General features: G+C 52.8%; 8 protein-coding genes across 8 annotated transcripts; 3 read left to right on the plus strand and 5 right to left on the minus strand.

Moving 5' to 3' along the window:
- The first annotated feature begins 36 nt into the window (after window positions 1-36).
- Window positions 37-1381, plus strand: F5Z01DRAFT_700601 (inosine triphosphate pyrophosphatase-like protein). The gene is made up of 6 exons (XM_046266401.1): window positions 37-272; window positions 333-406; window positions 459-603; window positions 657-693; window positions 742-775; window positions 830-1381. Exons 1-6 carry the CDS (start codon window positions 102-104, stop codon window positions 933-935), a joined length of 567 nt encoding a protein of 188 aa, XP_046122256.1. The 5' UTR covers window positions 37-101; the 3' UTR covers window positions 936-1381.
- On the minus strand, window positions 1015-2367 carry F5Z01DRAFT_670057 (peptidase family C78-domain-containing protein; the record flags this gene model as incomplete). The annotated part of the gene is made up of 4 exons (XM_046264507.1): window positions 1015-1381; window positions 1433-1872; window positions 1925-2258; window positions 2312-2367. The coding sequence occupies 4 exons, from the start codon at window positions 2365-2367 to the stop codon at window positions 1015-1017; spliced, it is 1197 nt and encodes a 398-aa protein (XP_046122257.1).
- A 289-nt stretch (window positions 2368-2656) lies between these two features.
- F5Z01DRAFT_193587 (uncharacterized protein) lies at window positions 2657-4506 on the minus strand. Its single transcript, XM_046258020.1, has 3 exons — window positions 4400-4506; window positions 2996-4355; window positions 2657-2937 (listed from the first exon to the last, which is right to left on the minus strand). Exons 2-3 carry the CDS (start codon window positions 4238-4240, stop codon window positions 2809-2811), a joined length of 1374 nt encoding a protein of 457 aa, XP_046122258.1. The 5' UTR covers window positions 4241-4355; window positions 4400-4506; the 3' UTR covers window positions 2657-2808.
- Window positions 4507-4521: 15 nt separating this feature from the next.
- F5Z01DRAFT_732970 (small GTPase superfamily) lies at window positions 4522-5692 on the minus strand. Its single transcript, XM_046266729.1, has 2 exons — window positions 5513-5692; window positions 4522-5457 (listed from the first exon to the last, which is right to left on the minus strand). Exons 1-2 carry the CDS (start codon window positions 5565-5567, stop codon window positions 4949-4951), a joined length of 564 nt encoding a protein of 187 aa, XP_046122259.1. The 5' UTR covers window positions 5568-5692; the 3' UTR covers window positions 4522-4948.
- F5Z01DRAFT_643005 (uncharacterized protein) lies at window positions 5693-8803 on the minus strand. The gene has a single exon (XM_046262685.1). It carries the CDS (start codon window positions 8527-8529, stop codon window positions 6076-6078), a length of 2454 nt encoding a protein of 817 aa, XP_046122260.1. The 5' UTR covers window positions 8530-8803; the 3' UTR covers window positions 5693-6075.
- A 483-nt stretch (window positions 8804-9286) lies between these two features.
- On the plus strand, window positions 9287-10060 carry F5Z01DRAFT_615249 (uracil phosphoribosyltransferase-domain-containing protein; the record flags this gene model as incomplete). Its single annotated transcript, XM_046260857.1, has 2 exons — window positions 9287-9963; window positions 10009-10060. 2 exons carry the CDS (start codon window positions 9287-9289, stop codon window positions 10058-10060), a joined length of 729 nt encoding a protein of 242 aa, XP_046122261.1.
- Window positions 10061-10150: 90 nt separating this feature from the next.
- On the minus strand, window positions 10151-10635 carry F5Z01DRAFT_632421 (putative transcription elongation factor; the record flags this gene model as incomplete). The annotated part of the gene is made up of 3 exons (XM_046261859.1): window positions 10151-10344; window positions 10399-10537; window positions 10591-10635. 3 exons carry the CDS (start codon window positions 10633-10635, stop codon window positions 10151-10153), a joined length of 378 nt encoding a protein of 125 aa, XP_046122262.1.
- An 842-nt stretch (window positions 10636-11477) lies between these two features.
- On the plus strand, window positions 11478-13425 carry F5Z01DRAFT_679033 (GTP cyclohydrolase; the record flags this gene model as incomplete). The annotated part of the gene is made up of 8 exons (XM_046265491.1): window positions 11478-11700; window positions 11731-11794; window positions 11841-11963; window positions 12129-12378; window positions 12431-12468; window positions 12512-12621; window positions 12677-13181; window positions 13236-13425. The coding sequence occupies 8 exons, from the start codon at window positions 11478-11480 to the stop codon at window positions 13423-13425; spliced, it is 1503 nt and encodes a 500-aa protein (XP_046122263.1).
- Window positions 13426-14156: the final 731 nt, after the last annotated feature.

Here is a 14156-nt window from a genome sequence, read left to right on the forward strand (position 1 = left end):
TTGACTCACACGGCGTGTACCCGACCCGAGTGGCTTAGGTCGACCAAGAAACATTCGAGATAATTTCATTTTGCATAACGTTCTGGAACTACCCAAGCAAAATGCCTTCTCACTTGAACTTCATCACCGGCAACGCCAACAAGCTCCGCGAGGTGAAGTTTGTCCTCGATCCAGCGGGCATCGAAGTCCGCAGCCAGAGCATTGACATTGAGGAGGTCCAGGGGACCGTTGAGGAGGTGACAAAGTCCAAGTGCAAGAAAGCCGCTGAGACTGTATGTTGGGCCCTTATTTGTGCATGTACACGCGAGGATGACTTGGGCTGATGCGTCTAGGTGAATGGACCTGTGCTTGTAGAAGACACCGCCCTCTGTTACAAGGCGCTTGGTGACCTTCCCGGCCCCTACATGTAGGCTTTCCAACAGATAAAAAGAGAAAAAAGAAATCACTGATTGGAACAGAAAATGGTTCATGACGGCTGTTGGCCACGACGGATTGAACAATCTGCTTGCTGCATATGAAGACAAGTCTGCCGAGGCCGTATGCACTTTCGGCTACTGTGAAGGTCCGGGACAGGAGCCCATCCTCTTCCAAGGGCGCTGCCAGGTATTCTTCTCTGCAATGAACTGTGTCAAGAGTTTTCCACTGAAACTTGTTAGGGCAAGATTGTGCCAGCTCGAGGCCCTGCCGATTTTGGTAACTTGACCTGCTCCGGACCGATCCATGTGGCTGACCCCTTTACAGGCTGGGATGCAGTGTTCGAACACAATGGAAAAACGTGAGTTTGATTCGAAAACTGAATACCCGATTCATATGCTGACCAGGGTGATAGCTTCGCTGAGATGGAAAAGGCCGAGAAGAGCGCCATCTCCCACCGTGGCATGGCCCTGAAGAAGTTGCAGGAATGGTTCAACGAGGAGAACGCAACACTGAACTGATCAAGCTCCGGGTGTTTCCTTCGTCGTACTTACACAGCGTCAGCACACCTGTGTGGCAGATACGTGCAATGATATAGACTCACACTAGGATTTCGAACTCGTTGTGCCGTCGCAAGTAGCTGGTACCCTTTCGATACGAATCCAAATGGAAATCTGCCCTCCTTCCACCGCTAGTGTACGTTTTGCCACGTAAGCCAGCCACGACTGTCGAGTCCTTGTACGAAGGATCAAAGACAATGAGGTTGCGTGACCCATTCTTCAGTCTTTCGAGACCAACAATGGTCATAGAATGGCCTCTGTGCTGGAAATAGATCGGAGGTAAGGCTGTCGCTCGCACTTTTGATGTATCCTCACCGGCACCCTGTACGAAGTACTGTTGGATATAATCGAGGAGCAATGCCCTTGCTTCAGCGCAATCCTTTGTCCTAAAAGCATTGACGGAACAGCTAGAATAATTAGGAACGGGAGAGATACTGGCCTCAGGGAAAAGAACAAACGGTATTTGTAAGCTCGTGAACATGGCTTGTGCCTCTGGAGTTCCGATGTATTTCCTTGTCCCGCGGATCCCGCCCGTCTCGTCCCTCCCTCGTGCATTAATGCCTTCATCCCACGCGTTCTCGATGAGTTCCTGAATGTCGAAGATGCTCGGCACTTGGTCACCAAATTTGGCCGCGCCAAAACTGCCCGAGTTGATAATATGCGAGCAAAGCATTTGAATGTTCCTGTAGCCGCAGAACGAGCCCTCCCGCGAGAGTTTCGATACGTGTGTCACATGAGGACTGCAAAGCCATGCTGCGCTCGTCGTATTCGATGCTTGCAGGAGCTTTTGCAGTACAGGGATGATGCCGTTCGAGAAGTAGCCTCGTTTCTCTTCGAGAAGGGTGCGTAGGGAGGATGGCATTTGGTCTTCGCGGTGATGCCGACCAAGTTCTGATTTCTGTAATTCCTTTAGCAAGAAGTCGCAAGGAAACGCTGCAATATGCCCATACCCCTAGCTTTGGACGTTTTGTGTCCGAAGAAGAGCGTTCGGTATCTTCTTCGGCCTTGGCATCCTTATGCGACGCTTTCGATGTATGCCGTATGCGAGGGGAGGGTTTCTGCGACGCTGTCTGGTGGCCACGGAAGAAAGCCTTCCAGTTCTCATTGAGATTAGAATGAGATTTTGCCGGGGAATCCTTTTTGAGGTGTTGGGTTGGCGAGCTCCTCCGTGAAGCGCTCTGACGCGGTGGTGAAGGTGCAGGGCTCCTGCTCAGTGACCTATCTTCAGGCTGTGAAGTTTGCGAATCTGGATGCTCGGTCTCGATATGCTTGGTCTTCTTCAGTCTACAGTGTCTCGAGCAAGGCGGCAGAGTTTCAGTACCATTAAGAACTCATACTCCTTGTCGGTTTGGGGGATGAAGCCGCACCAAGGGCAAACACGCGTGCCGCTCATATTGCGCAGTCCGTGTCTAGTGCTATCATGACCGGGCGAAAGTTGTCGCTATATGTGAGACTGTCTGTTGAGAAGTGTCAAATTCAGGTCTGAATCCGGTTGTGCAAACGGGCTATTTACGGCATTTGCACCGCCTCTGTGCACTATGGCACACCGCCACACTCACGGTGAACTTGACGCAAAGAATCAGCCAAGTGCGACATACAGGCTCTTCGGTTTGGCCTTTTGCATATGGCAGATTTTGGCAAGATACCTTCGCGTACATTTGTTCTGGCCTAAATGTGCTCCGTACTGATACCGTTGGACGCCGCCCCGATATGCACCAAAACGATATTTACACATCTAAAGGGGCTTTTGTGACCATTCATCAATTCTGTGGCAAGTCTTCTTTCATGAGAGCAACGTCAGCTGTGGTGACATTCTGTCACGATTCTACCTCGTCTATTTTGCATTCTTCTCACGCTTCGCCAATTTGGTGGACGTGGAGTCCTTGGGCAATTCCTTCGCGTACGGGATGAACTCGGGCGCGCCGGGCAGATACTTGCGCAGCGGCTCGGGGACGTTGAGACCCTACAACGTCAGCAATTGCACGCACTCAAGAAGGGGATGAAAAGACAAAGGGACTTACCTCCTCAGTCTGGTAGTTCTCCAGGATGCAGCACATGGCCCTAGTGGTGGCACAGAGCGTCGAGTTCAAGCAGTGCACATACTTCTTCTTGACGTCGGTCTGCGTCTTGGCGCCGTAGCGAATCTCCAAAGCCCGCGACTGGTAATCAGTGCAGTTCGAGCACGAGACCAACTCCTTATACTCGCCCTGGAAGGGGAACCAGGCCTCAAGATCAAGCTTCTTGGCAGCGGCGTTGTTGAGTGCGCCCGAGACAATGGCGATGACCTGGTACGGGAGACCCAGTGTTTGATAGAATTCCTCTGAAATCTTGATCATGTCTTCGAAAGCTTCCCACGACTTCTCTGGGTCGGTCAAGAGAAATTGCTCAATCTTCTCGAACTGATGGACACGGTAGATGCCCCATGCATCACGGCCGTGGTTACCCGCCTCACGGCGGTAGCATGTGCTGTAGCCGGCGTACTTGATAGGGAGGTCCTTGTTGACCAGCCACTCATCGGCGTGGAAGGCGGAGATGGGCTGCTCAGAGGTAGCGATGAGGTACTTGTCCATCTTCGGGTCGCCGTCTGACACCTTGTACAGCTCCTCGTCAAATTGCTCCAGCTGCGCCGTCTTGGCCATGTAGTCCTTGAGCATGAACTGCGGTGTCTGGAGAGGTGTGTAGCCCCTTTTCTCGAGGAATTCAAGACCGTAATTGATGAGAGCCTGGTTGAGGAACACGCCCCATCGACGCAAGAAGTAACCTCGGTGGCCGACAATCTTGGCACCGCGCTCCGGGTCGTAGCCATCGAGGCGAAGAAGCACTTCGTGGTGGGAGAGGCACTGCTTTTTCTCGACGGTCACACCCTCTGGTGCCCAAGTTCTCTGAACCACATTGTCGTCTTCGTTGTTGCTGACCGGCACAGAGTCCTCGACAATGTTGCCTACGCTCTTGACCTTTTTCTTCAGCAGGGCATCCTTCTCGGCAGCCTCGTCGTTGATGGCCTTCTTCTCCTTCTCGAGAGCAATTTTCTGCTGGAGCAGGTCGTCGGCGTTTTCCTTGGCCTTCTTTTTGGCGCCAATCTGCTTCTGAACGTCGTTGATCTTGCCGTTGAACTGTGTGGCGGCGTACAGCGTCTTGCGGTGGTCTTCCCAGAGGGCAATGATTTCGTCGACAATCTCAACGGGGGCGTGTCGACGACGCTGGGATTCGCGAATCTTCTCGGGATCGCCACCGCGCTCCTTGATGAAATCGATTACGTCGAGCATGTCGCCTTGATTTTGCTCGGTAGTGGATGTGGTGAGGTTGGGAGGAGTAGGCTTGCTTCGACTCACGCGAGAACTGGACAAATCGTCGTCTATGGGTCTGAGTCACACGCTGTATCTGAAGCTGTTAGCACCTTCAGACAGATCTCAGCTGTGCCTCACCCTCTTACCTCGAATGTCGTCGATGCAAACAACGGTGGGGTTGTGTAGGCAGTGTCTTCAATTTTCTGCGCGCGCGAAGTCCCAGCGTCGACAAATCCCCCTCCATCGACGCGGGGCTTCGTCTTTTAGCGCGGGGTCCTCGAATCCTTGTGCAATGATCAGGTTCATGACCCGCCAAGATATGACATTGCTTTATTTATGGCTTCTAGCATTGAACTACAACGACCCTTGGACTAGACGCTTGTTGATCGCCTTATCTTAAAGCTTGAATTGCCAACGCATGCAGGTTTCGTATATTGGCGCGCCATGTCAACGCACGGCGACCGTCCTCCATATCTTCTATAAAGCGTGCCATTACGAGCCCTGGTCCCTTCACTGTAGACTGATGCCGAAAGACCAAAGACTTTGAGCCAATTGTCCCTTGGGATATATCCAAATCGCAACCACCATGAAGACCACAAGCGACTACTCGTATATACCGAGGCCTGCCTCTCGCGCCATCTCTTCTGCGTAAACCTACATACATAGTCCACCTTGTGCAACCTCATATTACATCAGTATGCAATTGCTCTTCGCCGGCTGCTCTCCTGGCGCCTGGCTACCCTCGATCTGTGCGATGATCAACTCAAACGCCTTGCTCACATTGGTATCGTACGCCGCACTCGCCTCCGTCCAGCCACAGCCCAGCTTCTCCCCCAGCTTCCTCCCTTCCTCGGCACTGACCTGGCGCTGCTCCGGACGCAGATCGCTCTTGTTGCCCACAATGACGATTGGCACGCTCTCCGTCCCGAGGTGATTCAGGATCTTATCCCGGATCACCTGCACCATCTCGAAACTCGCAAGAGATGCCACGCTGTAGACGAGCATGTAGCCATGTATACCGATAAAGTGTTTCGAATTGAGGATGGAGTATTCATCCTGCCCGGCGGTATCGACGATTTCGGTCATATACTCTTGTTGTTTGTACTTTATTGATTTGGAAAAGGTATTCTCAATGGTGGGATAGTAGCTATCGACAAACACGCCGTCGACAAAGCGTACCGTGAGTGACGACTTGCCTGGTGAGCATTAACATTGGGTGCTGTCGTAGGATTGGATGGGCTGTGCCCTTACCGACGGCTCTACTGCCAACGACGGCGACTTTGCGCTGTTTCGGTCCGGAAGGCATATTCGAGTCGCGATGATGGATTCAATTGTAACAAACGAATGGATTTAACAGGGTGCGAGGAAAGTATCGATGGCAGTGGGACGAAGGTCGAAGCTTTGCATTAGAGGGGCCGCCCAAAGCGACGAGATCCGATTGCGGGTAAGGGACCCTGGGTGACGTCGACCACAAGCCTGCACGTGTCAGACATGGGACTCGACTGGACCTCTAGAAGACCACATTGAAGGCCAATGTCAGGTCAGCAGCCAACTAAAGGTGTTGTTTACACACGAGAATCGAAGTGGCAATAAATCAGCGCAATTGAGAGCCGTTTGGGGCCAGCCCGATTTCTCGAGATCCATGAAGCGTCTTTGCCCCATCACCCCCCTCAATCCCCGAGATCAAGTAGTACATCGAAAGCAACGCTGTTATGAATCCCAACCTAGCCAAGTAGATAAACCTGTTCATACCGGGATTGCGTAATCCAACATGTCGTCGTCTATGGAATTGTGACGTACAAAGGCAAAGAAGCTCATATTGCCTTCCTTCTCCGAGTCACTTGCTGCAGCTCGCTGACGAGGTGTTCAAGTTCGTGTACCCTGGCGTCGACAGTGCGCTGCAAGGCTACGAAGTGGCCTATCGCTTCAGTTATGTCTTGAATACCATCGGGTGTGCCTTGGCCGGTTATGATAGTCCGCCCGCTTTCCTCTAGAGCACAGTAACCGAGAATAATGGCGAGGTAACCAACGGCAACGCTGACTTTGGATTTTTCCTCCGTGTCAGCGTCCACAATTGATGGGCGTAGCTCGAAGTATAGACTTCCAAGGCTCTTCAACGCCCCACGTTGTAGACTTCGCCTTGCGAGCGGGTGGTGCTCCATGATGTTGATCATAACACACATGGCTAAAGGGAGCACATCTAGCAACCTGCCGTCCGTAGCAAAGTCTTCGTAACTAGCCTCGTAGGACTGGCGCAGTGTTGCATGTATCGAACTGGCAAGGTTGTCCAAGAGTTGAGGTGTACCGAATACAGCAGCGCCTGCCTTGGAGTTTGTCGTATTGATAGTCCACTTCAAGACGGCAGTATCTGCCTCGGCTGTCGTCGTGTCCGGCCACTTTTCCAAAGCCATTTCAAAGAAGCGCAGGCAGCATGCCGCACGGCGGTCAAACTGCTGCGGAGTGAGCTGCGAGTTGTCGTAGCCAGTACTGTGTTGTAAGATGTGGAGGATCAGGATGCCGTCGATACGCTTCCCGTATCCTCCCATCACTTCGTCCTCCATAGCCATATCCAGTCTGTCTTCTATTTCTTCGAATACTTGAGCCATGAGTCTAACATCGAGATGATGCTGCAGGTCCTGCATAAGCCGTAAGGTCAGGGTTCGTGGTGTGATAGCGCTGATGGTACGACCGTGCCAAATCTTCATGCGCTTTATCTCGGTGACTAGCTTGCTCATGGTGCTCTTGGTCGACTTGGAAAGATTGGTGCTTCTCTGTGACGCCACATCCATGATGTCCTCGTTTTTCTGCAGCAATCTTGCTAGCAGCTTCCCTAAGCCCTCTTCTACCAGCCTTTGCAGCAGGTTGGGTGCGCTATGTGACGAGAGGAACACAACCAACGCAGCCACCATGGCGAATCCGCTTATAATGTCGTTCTCTTGTCCGATACTGCGGGCCAAATCGTCGCGTATCGTTGAATCTCGAAATTGAACCGCGAAGCTAGATTCCTGAAGTTTCTGTGCCAACTCAAGCAATGCGTTGCGCCGTAGAGAAGATGGCTTCTCAGTAGGAATCCCTATCCGCAGGTGCATCTCGTCCATGACATCGGTGAATCTGTGGTTTGCACCTTCACGCTTGAGTTCGTGTACGCTCTTGAAATTGACAGCAAGCCCATCATCATCTTCCATGTCATAATCGTCGAGGGGAGGTCCGGGGCTGGAGAAGCCAGGTGTACTCGGTACTAAAGGATCGCTCTGCAGGTCACCGCCCAAGGCAAACGGACTGCCGTGGTGCGAATCTTCACGAATACGCCGCACATGACCGTATGTCCGCTTGACCTTCTTGCTGGAAACTAGGGGCTGTGCAGATCTGGCCCACGTATCTGGCCCGGCCCTGTTGACGCGTTGCGAACTTGGGGTTTGCGAGGCGGAACCGATGTCTTCCGCTTGTGTATCAACTGGCGTGGCGAATCTCTGATTCCGGGGCGTCGGTTCGTCGTCAAGATCGGAGTCGGGTTCAGAATCCTCGTTTGCCTGGGCTGCCAAAGTATCAATGAGGCGTGACTTTCTCTGAGCATGAGGCAGCACAGGCGTGCCCGTGTTGGCTGCTGCCCTCGAAGGGAGAGAGACCGATTGTTGGAGTTTGCGTGATTCGGCTTCATTGACTAGCTGCTCATCAGATCCATAGGCTGTCTTGGGCGTCTTTATCCTGTTCGCGTGTCTTTCTTTCGGGGTCGATGGTGGCATTGGCGCATTGGACTTTACTGAAGCCAGGTCATGCGCCTTCGCTTTCGCATTGGCCTTGGAAGCGACAACCTCAGTTCGTTCTGTCGCATAACGCTTGCATGAGATGTTGACCGTCCTTCCCTCCATCTGGTTCATTTTCCTCTTGACTCCAGTCTCGGGACTCTTGGATACGGTCGAGGCGCGTTCGACAAGCGCGGGTTTCGAGGGTGTCCGCTTCGGCCGGGGCACTGGCTTGAGTCTGTTGCCAGCGGTATTTGCGGGTTGTGCTCGCTGTAGTTGGACAGTTTCTTCGGAGCTAGGAAATTCATACGGATCGGCCGTTGAATCTGATGGGTTTCTCTTTGTCGGCTTGTTGCGATTCAGGCGACTGTAGGTGGCCTTGGCCCGTGGGGTCGTTTCATCGTCGTCAGGAATGTCGTAGGGATCTATCTGTGATACGTCCATCCTGGACTCGGTAGAGCGATTCTGGCGATCGCGTTTACTGTAGGACATGGGCCTCCGCGATGCGCCCTGCGACGCCATCATGATGGGAGGTAGCTCGAACGAGTTGTGAACCGCGGAAGCGAGTCTGCGATATGTTCCATGCAAGGTCGTTCGGATCAGGGCATCGAATCGGACGTTCAGATGAAGAAAGGGAGAGAGGAATGACACGTGAAGTGCAGGATTGGACTGAAGTCGAGGTGATTACATGTAAGGCAGGGACTGGAGCGTGTTGATGCAAGCTCGCAAACAGAACAAGAAGCGCAACTGCGCAAAGCAGCTTTGCGCCAGCACCTCACAGGCTGCGCATTTTGACTTTGGGTATTTCCTACAACGATCAAGCATTTCAAAATTCTACGCTTGAAATTAAGTCCCACTATATGAACATGATTTTGAGCCATCTACATGTGCATTTCGCTGTTACCATTTGCATTGACAAAGTTGCTTGACGAGTTTCTGTCGATACCTACCAGGTACCTTAACTAACAGCGCCAGTCAGGTCAGATGAAGATCCTCTTATTAATGCATATGCCCTTCGAGTCGAATATGTACAGCAGTACGAACACCCCACCACCAGAAGTGGTGCTGCACTGCTGTCCACCCTCTCCACGAGAGCACATGCCTCAACGAGTAAGGTGCGACTTCTCGTATCCCATCCTCCCTCAAAGATCAATCGCACAAGTCCAGAAATCGTTGCATCCAACTGCTGAGCGCAGATCAGTGAGTGTTCCCAGGAACACATACGGGTTGCGGTTAACATCTAGACAGTCCTCAGAATCTACAGAGAGAAAGTCAGGCAAGGATGGCTCCAGGCAACGCGCCAACACAAACTGTCGGACCGGGCTTCAAGTCGCAAGCTGAGAAGCCACAGGCCACTGTCTCGGTTCAGGTCCCTTTTGACAATGTCCGCATCCTCCCCCAGTCGCCGCAGCTCATTGCCCTGCTGTCCATGATCCGTTCCAAGGACACTGAAAGGGCAGACTTTATATTCTACTCTAACCGCATCATTCGGCTCCTGGTTGAAGAGGGCTTGAACCATCTTCCTGTGATGGAACATACTGTCACTACACCAATCGGCTCGACATACAATGGCCTCATGTTCCAAGGCAAGATTTGCGGCGTCAGCATCATGCGGGCTGGAGAGGCCATGGAGCAGGGCCTCCGCGACTGCTGTCGATCTGTGCGGATAGGCAAGATCCTGATCCAGCGGGATGAGGAGACGGCCCAGCCCAAGTTGTTCTATGACAAACTTCCCGAGGACATTGCTGAGCGATGGGTCCTGCTGCTAGACCCCATGTTCGCCACTGGCGGTTCCGCGATCATGGCCGTAGAGGTACTCAAGTCTAGAGGCGTCCCGGAGGACCACATTCTGTTCCTCAATCTGATCGCCAGCCCGGAGGGCGTCAAGAACTTCGCGACCAAGTTCCCCAAGTTGAAGGTCGTCACAGCCTTCATTGACGAAGGGTTGGATGACAAGAAGTATGAAGCTCCATCCTGTCTTGAGCGTTGCTAACCTGTCCCCAGTTACATCGTACCAGGGCTCGGCGATTTCGGCGATAGATTCTATACCATATGAAATGACAGACAGGCGCACACGAGTGTGAGGCTAGTTTGGGATCATTATTTCGTATTGTCCGCCGTCATTCACACCTTCATGCCCAACTCCTCAAATCTCGTCGTCGTCTCCGACGATTCCATCCCCGTCATAACCACCAGCGTCTTCGTCATCGCCCCCTGCTGGCCTCGGTTGTCGTCGTCTCGCTGTTCCTGTGTACCCATCGTTCGCTGCGGCGTCTTCCTTGGCAACAGCGTCCGCAGCGTCAACCCATTCGCCGTAGACGTCCACTGCCGCTGACAGGTCTGCAAACACAAATCAGAAACATATTCTCGAGAGTTCTTGCGCAGGTCGCTTACAATTCACAGCGCATTGGAATTTCTGGCCGCAGATGCGGCAGTCTAGCTGTCCCACGCCGGCTTTCTTGTCAAGCTTTACGCTCACTGCGTTCTCGTGATTGCAGAAAAGGCACGTGAAGGTTGTTGGTAGCACCTCTTTCTGCAGCAAGGTTAACGAACCTGACGCGGCCACACGAGATGGGAAGAACGTACCTTTTTGGCCTGAGGCCCTCTCGACGACTTCTTGCGTTTGCCCATGGTCGCCGGGTGTTGATCATTCAATGCGCACTTTGATGGTGTAGGGGAGAAAGTTCACAGACGCAATCACGCAAGTCGCAAACAACTACCACTCAATCGCGCCGCGATCTTTTATCGATAAGACACTGCACGATTGCGCCTGGCGCGATTACAAAGTGTGACAGCGTACGTAATATGCAACTAAAGCAGTAGTACCTTATGTATTTAAGAGACGTAGCGGGGCAGGGTGCGGTGAACTCAAAGCCCCGCCCCTTTCGGTGACGTCCGATGGGAAGTTCCCCTCAACTAGTCCGAGTTGGTAGAGTTGGAGTGGACTGGCCTCGTAGTTGGCCGTCTTGTGACCTCGAGTGATAAGACATCTGGGCGGAGAGCCGCAGGCTCACCGGAAGGCGTGGAGGTTTGTCTGATATGATCTGGTTTCTGGTGAAACGTGTCTATTAGACCAACATCAGACCGGAGGCTCTCGACGTTGACGATCGAATACCATCTCAATATCCGATAAGGAAACGGATATACCCCTGCTACTCACAGGAAGACCTCCCGGTGACGGCTTCCATATCTCCAACCTTATCTCAATGTGATTGGGAAGCCATGGTAAGCAGACTCGAGACCTTACGCCAGGTACCTGCCTGGTAGTGTGTACCTTAATTGAGCAGGTCTGCTGCCGTCCTGCATTGTGCCGCTCAACCCGCGTCTGTATCGGTCCAGTCTGTTCGTCTGTCACACCTCCATTCTCTTTCGTTCCATCCTTGAGGGCTGCATCTTTTCTATATTCATTGTTATTCGTTCCCGTGTTCGTCTATATTCAATATCCTTAACCATCATCCGACAAACTCGACACCATGGCCGATGAGGGAAGCCGGGATGAGGTCCTCCATACTCTCAGACAGGTTGCCGAGACTCAGTCGCGGCTGGTAGCAGCTGTGGAGGCCCTGAATGAGCGTGTTGGTCTTCCATCCCTAAGCAATGGGTCATCGACTCCTTTGCGTTCTACGCCTGGAAATACAGAAATTTCCAATGATGCGGTCGCGCCCATGACATCCAATGAGGGAGTGGCCCGTCCAGGTCAGAACGAGGATGGAAGTAATATGGAAGCCCCGACCGCAGTTTCTCCAGCATCACGTCCTGCGTTGACTTCACGGATTGTTCTTACGTTGGTGTACCTCTCCGTTTATTGCATGTGACCATCAATCTGACATTGGTAGGACATATCCGAAGCAGATTGGTATCAAGCCCCTACCCATGAACTGGGGCAGCTTCGATCCAATGAAAAGGGGGCCAGTAGTTGTATCTCGGTTGCCATCAACGATCAGGCAGCGCAATGGTATGTATACCTGATCGACTCGAGGTTACGTCGCTAACCGTGCGTTCATCGATTAAGCCATTGGAGGTACGTTTTCTTGGTATTCTGAATGACACAATAGAACTGACAGTAGCAGCACAGTCAGAAATACCACGGAGAAGAATTCTGCCAAATGCTGACGCGGTAACAGTGGCGGTTCCTATTCGATATACTATGCATTGGCGGTGGCTAGCAAAGAGCTCGACACAGATCACAAGCCCGATTTCACCAATACAGAGCCTTCTACCTCTATTGGGCCCTTTCCACAATGGGGTGACCCCAAGAAGATTGTAGCCATGGATCCGTACGGGCATCTTGCCCCTTGGATCTTCAAGCATGTGATTGACAATGACGGCGTGGACATTCGTCCCACCATTGCTATCACAAAAGCACATATGAGGGTGAATCAAACATCCCCCCCATATTTTTCAGCCAATTTTCTGACATCTCTAGCTTCCCGAGTTGGAGGACAGTGTGCGTAAAGGCCGACTGTAAGTATCAGGCACTCTTTGCAGCCGCTCTCTGACCATTCAGTGTTCCCGACGGCAAGGTTTGTCTCAATAATCTGGGAGAATTGGCCGTCACAAAGTTCGCTGTCGAGCCAGTGTGGTATTTGCCAGGTGTCGCAGAGCGATTTGGCATCGGTGAGTATCTTGTCTGACCACCACGGGGCGCGCTGTCAGTGGCTAATTGTCCTAGACGAGGGCACCCTCCGCAGATCACTCTTCGAGCACACTGGCGGGAGCTACCCTGAACTCATCACACGAGGCGACATCAAGTTGTTTCTGCCTCCTATTGGTGGTCTGACGGTGTACTGCTTTGGCGATCCGGCAAAGATGTCCGATGAGTCTGTGAGGCTGTCACTCAGGATCCACGACGAATGCAACGGAAGCGATGTCTTTGGCTCTGACATTTGCACGTGCCGCCCTTATCTTATCTTTGGCATCGAAGAAGCTGTCAAGGAGGCGCAGAATGGCGGCAGTGGTGTGGTCATCTACTTTCGCAAGGAAGGCCGCGCCTTGGGCGAAGTGACCAAATATCTTGTGTACAATGCCCGCAAACGCGGCGCCGACCGTGCTTCGGACTACTTCAAACGGACCGAGAACATTGCTGGCGTCAAGGACATGCGGTTCCAAGCCCTTATGCCGGACATTCTTCACTGGCTCGGCATCAAGAAGATCGACCGCATGCTGAGCATGAGCAAGTAAGAAACCATGCGCGCCCATGGACATTTACCCTCCACTAACACGCAGTGTAGCATGAAGCACGATGCGATTGTGGGACAGGGAATCCCGATCCACGAGAGAGTGGAGTTGCCCGACGAGTTGATACCAGCCGACTCCCGCGTCGAAATCGATGCGAAGATTACCGCAGGCTACTTCACTGCGGGTAAGAGACTCACGGAAGAGGAGTTGCAGGCAGTTCAGGGACGCATGTGGGAAGAGTAAGTCAACAGCCTTTGCGTCCGATACTCGTCTAACATGGAAGCAGCGTCGATCATTGAGACTTGACGGTCGGGAATCGCGGTATTCACTCCCTCAACCCCCTAGAGCAGTAGACAAGAAATCATCAGCTGTGTGAACCAAGCCTCATGCCGTCTCCGTAAGCTGGCAACACTCTGTTGGCCAGTGAGTCTGATGCAAGTGCATCTGATGGTGTGAAGCAAGCCTGGTGCCTGCTAGAGAACGTAACAAATCTTGCCCGCAATCTGGCGAGAACGGCCACTCCCGTTGCGACCCGTGCCGCCCAAAGTCCAGTGTCACAAGATGCGGTCTGCGACGCTGCGTATGGGGCACTGCGGTAATAAGGCAGCCCAGCAGGTTGGGTATCAACGAGCCCCAGCTACGTGCATCTGTGGGCAGCTACCTGGCGGTGATGAAGAAGAGCGGTGCTGCCCAGTGGTGCATATGGCCATACACCAGGGGCCACGACGTGGCTTGAGAGGCACATGGCGGAAGAGGTTGCCAGGTGGCACCACTCAGTCAAGGGGGCGGGTCCTGCGGGGATCCCGGCTTCACGCGCTATTGACGGATCAATCCATCACGAACCGGAGCAGGTCCTGCGACCGCGGGTCGGTCGGTCTGGCCATGATGTGGGAGTCTGAAGTACGTAAGTAAATAATTAAGCCTTTGCACTCTGACCACCTTCATCTTCTCATGTAAATTCTATCATCGCGACT

Source organism: Emericellopsis atlantica, assembly GCF_019669845.1.
Source record: "Emericellopsis atlantica unplaced genomic scaffold F5Z01scaffold_2, whole genome shotgun sequence".
Lineage (NCBI taxonomy): Eukaryota > Fungi > Ascomycota > Sordariomycetes > Hypocreales > Bionectriaceae > Emericellopsis > Emericellopsis atlantica.

Bases quoted from the DNA above. Each gene is read 5' to 3' on its own strand.
- F5Z01DRAFT_700601 (XM_046266401.1), top strand. From the start codon at position 102: ATGCCTTCTCACTTGAACTTCATCACCGGCAACGCCAACAAGCTCCGC. The intron at 407-458 runs GTAGGCTTTCCA...TGATTGGAACAG, and splicing joins GACCTTCCCGGCCCCTACAT to AAAATGGTTCATGACGGCTG. The intron at 776-829 runs GTGAGTTTGATT...CCAGGGTGATAG, and splicing joins TTCGAACACAATGGAAAAAC to CTTCGCTGAGATGGAAAAGG.
- F5Z01DRAFT_193587 (XM_046258020.1), bottom strand. From the start codon at position 4,240: ATGCTCGACGTAATCGATTTCATCAAGGAGCGCGGTGGCGATCCCGAG. The intron at 2,938-2,995 runs GTAAGTCCCTTT...CTGACGTTGTAG, and splicing joins AGAACTACCAGACTGAGGAG to GGTCTCAACGTCCCCGAGCC.
- F5Z01DRAFT_732970 (XM_046266729.1), bottom strand. From the start codon at position 5,567: ATGCCTTCCGGACCGAAACAGCGCAAAGTCGCCGTCGTTGGCAGTAGA. The intron at 5,458-5,512 runs GTAAGGGCACAG...AATGCTCACCAG, and splicing joins CGTTGGCAGTAGAGCCGTCG to GCAAGTCGTCACTCACGGTA.
- F5Z01DRAFT_643005 (XM_046262685.1), bottom strand. From the start codon at position 8,529: ATGATGGCGTCGCAGGGCGCATCGCGGAGGCCCATGTCCTACAGTAAA.